Source organism: Galeopterus variegatus, unplaced genomic scaffold, assembly GCF_000696425.1.
Source record: "Galeopterus variegatus unplaced genomic scaffold, G_variegatus-3.0.2 Scaffold1554, whole genome shotgun sequence".
Taxonomy (NCBI): Eukaryota; Metazoa; Chordata; class Mammalia; order Dermoptera; family Cynocephalidae; genus Galeopterus; species Galeopterus variegatus.
In genome coordinates, this window is record NW_007727665.1 from 173243 (window position 1) to 178665 (window position 5423).

General features: G+C 53.2%; 1 protein-coding gene across 1 annotated transcript; it reads right to left on the reverse strand.

Annotated features, from left to right (window-relative positions):
• Window positions 1-2335: 2335 nt before the first annotated feature.
• MYOG (myogenin (myogenic factor 4)) lies at window positions 2336-5240 on the reverse strand. The gene is made up of 3 exons (XM_008577632.1): window positions 4699-5240; window positions 3848-3929; window positions 2336-3244 (listed from the first exon to the last, which is right to left on the reverse strand). The coding sequence occupies exons 1-3, from the start codon at window positions 5167-5169 to the stop codon at window positions 3123-3125; spliced, it is 675 nt and encodes a 224-aa protein (XP_008575854.1). The 5' UTR covers window positions 5170-5240; the 3' UTR covers window positions 2336-3122.
• Between the last annotated feature and the right edge of the window lie 183 nt (window positions 5241-5423).

Here is a 5423-nt window from a genome sequence, read left to right on the forward strand (position 1 = left end):
AAACAGCTACCTGAGTTGAGGGGGCTTCTCTCTCCTCCCTCTCTATTGTTCCTCCTCCACCCTGTGCAGTTGGTCCACCCGCCTACCACACACCTGCAGCACTTAAGAAGATTTTCCAGTCTGCCAAATAAATTACTTTGAGAAGTTAAACACCTAAGAATGTTTATTGGAGTGCAACAAATAGTACTTTAAGCATTCTGCAACTCACGTTAGTTACCTGAACACTCTAATAAGTTCCTATTTACACATTAACGATTGGAATGTCAATTTTAAGTAATTCTTATCTTTTCATTCTAGTAGATTCCCTAAAGTCCATTATTAGGCAACATTTGATTAACCCAGTTTGATTTATTGTAGGTGCTTCCACTGAAGAAAGAAATTAAGCTAATTTCCCTAAAGAACTCCAATTCATTATTCATTAATTGGAGTCTTGTCCGTAATTCTATTGTGCAGGTTAAGCATTTGTTAATTTAAGAAACTGTGCTTTGATGACAATTGTTTATTCTGTGAATATAATAAGTGAGGCTGGGCTCCTGCTTGGGAAAGTTTGCCACTCATGCCTGTGAAATTCCAGCCAATTGTTTTTCCCTTAAGGACTTAAAAGCAAAGGAGACTTTGACAAAGACTGTGACAAAGTAAGTAGACAGTGACTATACCTGACAGGGTAGGGATCTAGTGACTCTAATGGCCATTGCTGAGGACTGTGTATTCTTTCTAGAGTAGGAATTGGGACCTCAGTTTGCAATTGACAAGATGACTGAAGAGGAATAGCCTTAAAAAAATAGATCCGGCAGCCCCAGAGCGGGTCAGCTCCTTAGCAGAGTTGAGCGCCCTTCTTGGCCAGCCCTAGCCTGCAGGAAGAAGTAGGACACTGGGTAGGAGCTGATCCGCCCTAGGAGCTTGGGAAGTCCAGGGGCAGAGGAAGTGAACCTGAGGGGAGAAGATGCCCTTTGAATGTGTAGTTCAGTGTTTGGGGTGGGTAATAAGGGAACAATTGTAGTTTCTAGAGCCAAAGCATGGCAGCCAGCCTTGTTACCCTCCTCATCCTCAAGGACAGTGAGTCAAGGCTGAGTCAAGGAAATGACCTAGGTATTCCTCTCCAGCCCCTCCAAGAGGGAAAGACTGTATGCTCAGTGACACAAATTCAAAAAGAAGAAATTCCCACAAAAGAGGGGCAGACAAGGCCAATTTGTGATTCCCAGTAGGTCCATCCCTGACTGGTTGTTCGAGACAAGCAGGCCCCGGGGCAGGTCCTCCCTTCTGCACCCTTTCCTGAGTTCTGTGAGCTTCTCTGAGGCTTCCTTCTCACCCCACTCCAGTCAGGAGGGCTGGCGTGTGGGATACCACCCAGCAAAGCCCAGAGCAAGTGCAGAATGGTCACTGGAGCCTGCCTCATCAGTAAAACTGGGTTAAGTCAGTTATCAAGGGCCCCCAAATTGTATGGGGGCTGGGAATGTACCATGCTGTGAATCCCAGACTTCTGTAATGATTGTGAAACTTATGATTTGTAATAAATCAGACAATAGCATGGAGAAGTTGGAATTAATAAAGTTTTTAGTAGATTTCACGGTCCATTCAAATTCTAGCTCCTGTTAACTCCCCAGTTAATCCTTATGTAATCTATTCTAAAATCTGTGTTCTCAATTCTCCACCCACCTTCTCCTCCTTAGAAGCCAGCCTTTGAAAAATAGCATCCCATATGAAGAGAACCCCAGCTTCTCTTCCTTTGATTGGCCTGTGTGAACCCTCCCCACTCCCCCAGCAGAATCCCCTTTATGATCTGAGCTATAGGCAGGGACCAGAATCCCCTTCCACCTAGAGGGAATAGAAGAGTGTGGTGAGGGGACATGCTATTTGGCTTACAAGAAAGTGACAGTGTCTGACTCCACTCCCTCTGATTTAATCATCTCCCAATTTTTTTACAGCGGTGAGGGAGGGGAAACCCACAAATTCCCAGGCCCCTGACTGTGGGCTGAGCACTGGGCATGTGAGCATGCTCAATTAATTGGAAGCCAGTGGACCTGCCGGGAGATAAGATGGAGTGAGGCAGACTGTGAACAATGCCTGTGAATCACAGTGCAATGTAGCGCTCAGCAGGTTTTCCTGTGTATCCTGAAGGGATTTCTGTGCAATCGGGTCTTCACCCCACTATGGACCAGATCCGCCCTGCTTCTGCAAGGGGTCCCCAGAGCCTAGAGATCACCAGTAAGAGGGTGCCTGCAGCGCTTTTGGAACTCCATTCCCTCCTGTCCTGGGAAGCCCTAGAGCTGGACCGCTGAGTGGAAAGGGCCAGGCTGTCAGTCACTCCCCTCCCTTTGTATCAGCACGGACACTCTTCTAGCAACCAGTCTTTATTCATTTTTTAAAAAAGGAAATCCAAATAAGTTAGCAAAAAGAAAAAGAAAAAAAAAAATACAAAACAATGGCAAAACCACACAATGCTTAGTTAACAAAAGAAATCACCCCAAGAGCCCCCACCCCCTTTCCTGCCTGTCCCCAGCAACTTCAGCACAGGAGACCTTGGTCAGATGGCAGCTTTACAAACAACACACAAAACAAAACAAAACAAAACAAGACATAAAACCACTGGAAGTTTCCCAATATTCACTGCAAAGGCTTGGCCCCCCAGGGACTTGGGAACAGAGACTTGTTCCTCTCCCTTTCTTCTCTATTCAGGGCAGGCCCAGCCCAGCCACTGGCATCAGGAACAGATCAGAACAGGAGACATGCACAGCTTGTCCAGGTCAGGACGCTGTCTTTGTCTTTCAAACTGTCATTTGGGGCATGGAATTAGAGGCTGCATTATGATAAAAAGGAAGCTCCTGAGTTTGCCCCTGAGTGGGGGGCATACATGAGGGGGCGCTCTGGTCCCCTGTCTTTATCTCCCTAGAAAGGGGATGCCCTGTGCTCTAAGGAGCCAGCTAAATGAGGGCATCCATTCCCCTGCTGGTTAGTGGGTTAATCTTATATGGATGAGGAGGGGGATAGCCTGGCCTATGGTAGCCCAGGGCTTGCTTCCTGGCATCAGGACAGCCTGGCTTAGGAGGCCTCTATTGCAGAAGTGGTGGCATCTGTGGCCAGCTTGGGGGGGCTTGCATGGATGCCCGGCCTGACAGACAATCTCAGTTGGGCATGGTTTCATCTGGGAAGGCCACAGACACATCCTCCACTGTGATGCTGTCCACGATGGAGGTGAGGGAGTGCAGGTTGTGGGCATCTGTGGGGTCAGCTGTGAGCAGATGATCTGTAAGGAGAAGGTGGTCAGGGTGTTACCTGGGCAAGGAAGGGGGTCTTGAGGCCCAGAATGGGGGATATGACTCTTGGTGTGACACAGGTCCTCCAGGACAGATGGGTAAGCAAAACTCGGAGTCCTACTGCCTAGCCCCTGCCTTTCCCAATGCTGTGTGTGTGTGTGTACATGAACACACACATGCACATGCATGTTCCTCCTCTTTGAATTCCTCTAGTGCAGTTAGGATTTGGAAGCAGCTATTCCGAGGTGGAGCCAGGATGGTGTATTCTCAGAGACTGGAACTGCCCTTTGCTGGGCTCAGTGTTGCAACACTGACTCAGCAATTCCAAGGGACCCCTGGGGCAGGGACATTCTCCTCTCCACTGAGAAGGTCAGCCACCAGGCACCAGCTGAGGAGCTGCTGGAGGCTGTGATACAAGGCTACAGGGAGGCCTGTGGCCTCCCAGCCCACTATTTGGGACCCTGGGGTCAACAGGTCCCTGGAGGGGCCAAGAGAAGAGGACTGGAGCATGGAATGAGGTAAGAGGGGAGAACTGGGCCTAGGGAGGAACTGAGGGATTTGAGCTGAGGTCACCAGGGTCAGGCCTCACTTACCTCCTGGGTTGGTGCTGAACTCCAGCGCGCTGCCCCACTCTGGACTGCAGGAGGCACTGTGAGAGCTGCATTCGCTGGGCACCTGCAAGACAGGGCCAAGGCCCAAGATCAGGGCACAGCCATTGCCCAGTGTGTCTCTGCCTAGTCCCAGTAGGCAGAAGCACCTGTGGTGGGTTGGAGGGTGGGCCACAGCTGCAGCCCTCTAGCCCAGGCCACTGTCCTCCCTGGATCTTCACCACTGGCTCCTTTCAGGTCACAGAGGGCCTGCTTCCAGGCCTTTCCTGGCTTCCATCCTGGATGGCGAGAGTGCCCTCACACGACACCAACTTAAAGGGGTCTCTGCTTTTCCTGACCCTGGGGATAAGGGTGACAGAGGCAGAATGTCTGGCCCAACTGGGGTCCCTTCTGCACAGGCCTGCTGGAGTTCCAATGAGACTGAGTGGGCTTTCTCTCTGTTCAGCCACACCCAGGATGGGGGTTGGGTGGGGGGCAAAGCCATCTTCTCCCGCGTACTTAGCTGGCCTTTCACACAACTGACTCAGGCACTGGGGTTAATCCTCACCCTTACCCAGACTGACTGTGGACTCGCTCCTGGATGCCTTCTTCAGTCCTGTGCCCCCGCCCCATCTGCATCTCCTCCCTACTGCCTTTCTCTTGTCTGGAAAGAACATGGGGACACAGGAGGTCAGCCGGACAGTCCTGACAAAGGAATGGGTCTTGTAGCCCCCTAAGACCCTGCCTGGCATCTACTCCAACCCTCTGACTGAGCCCCCCCCATGGGGTCTCGCGGCTGTCCGGGTGCCTCCCTCCAGCCCCTACCCCTGGGCTAGGTGGGTGGGGACGGCACTTACCCCCGGCTGGGGCCCGCCCCCGCCTCGGTAGCGCAGGTCACGCTCCTCCTGGTTGAGGGAGCTGAGCAGGGCCTGCAGGCGCTCAATGTACTGGATGGCGCTGCGCAGGATCTCCACCTTGGGCAGCCGCTGGTTGGGGTTGAGCAGGGTGCTCCTCTTCAGGGCCTCGAAGGCCTCGTTCACCTTCTTGAGCCTCCGCTTCTCCCTCAGCGTGGCCGCCCGCCGCCGGTCCACGGACACCGACTTCCTCTTACACACCTTGCACGCCCACGGCAGGCACTGGCCCGGACAGTGCTCGGGGGTCCCCAGCCCCTTGTCTTCCAGGGGCCCGCGGGCCTCGGGGCTCAGGCCGAGCTCAGTCCGCTCATAGCCTGGCGGCTCGAAGCCCTGGAGGTGGACAGGCAGGTAGTTCTCCCCGTCGTAGAAGCGGGGTTCCTGGTAGAAGTAGGGGGACGTCTCATACAGCTCCATGGGGTCGGAAAGGACTTGTTCCTGCCACCAGCCCCCAAGCTCCTGCAGCCCCTCACGCCAACTGCTGGGTGCCATTTAAACCCTCCCCGCTGGCATGGGACCAGAGATAAATATAGCCAACGCCACCGAAACCCGAGCCCCCTCTAAGCTGTTGCCGCACATCAAGACCTCACAGCGGATTAGGTGCCATCCCCTTCCCTGGCCCGCGCCGCCCCACCCCGCCCGGCAGCCTGCCCCGGCCCGGCCCGGCTCCT

Coding starts and splice junctions, on each gene's coding strand:
- MYOG (XM_008577632.1), bottom strand. CDS start 5,169: ATGGAGCTGTATGAGACGTCCCCCTACTTCTACCAGGAACCCCGCTTC. Junction 3,930..4,698: donor GGGGCGGGCCCCAGCCGGGG/GTAAGTGCCGTC, acceptor CCTGTCTTGCAG/GTGCCCAGCGAATGCAGCTC. Junction 3,245..3,847: donor GTTCAGCACCAACCCAGGAG/GTAAGTGAGGCC, acceptor TTCTCCTTACAG/ATCATCTGCTCACAGCTGAC.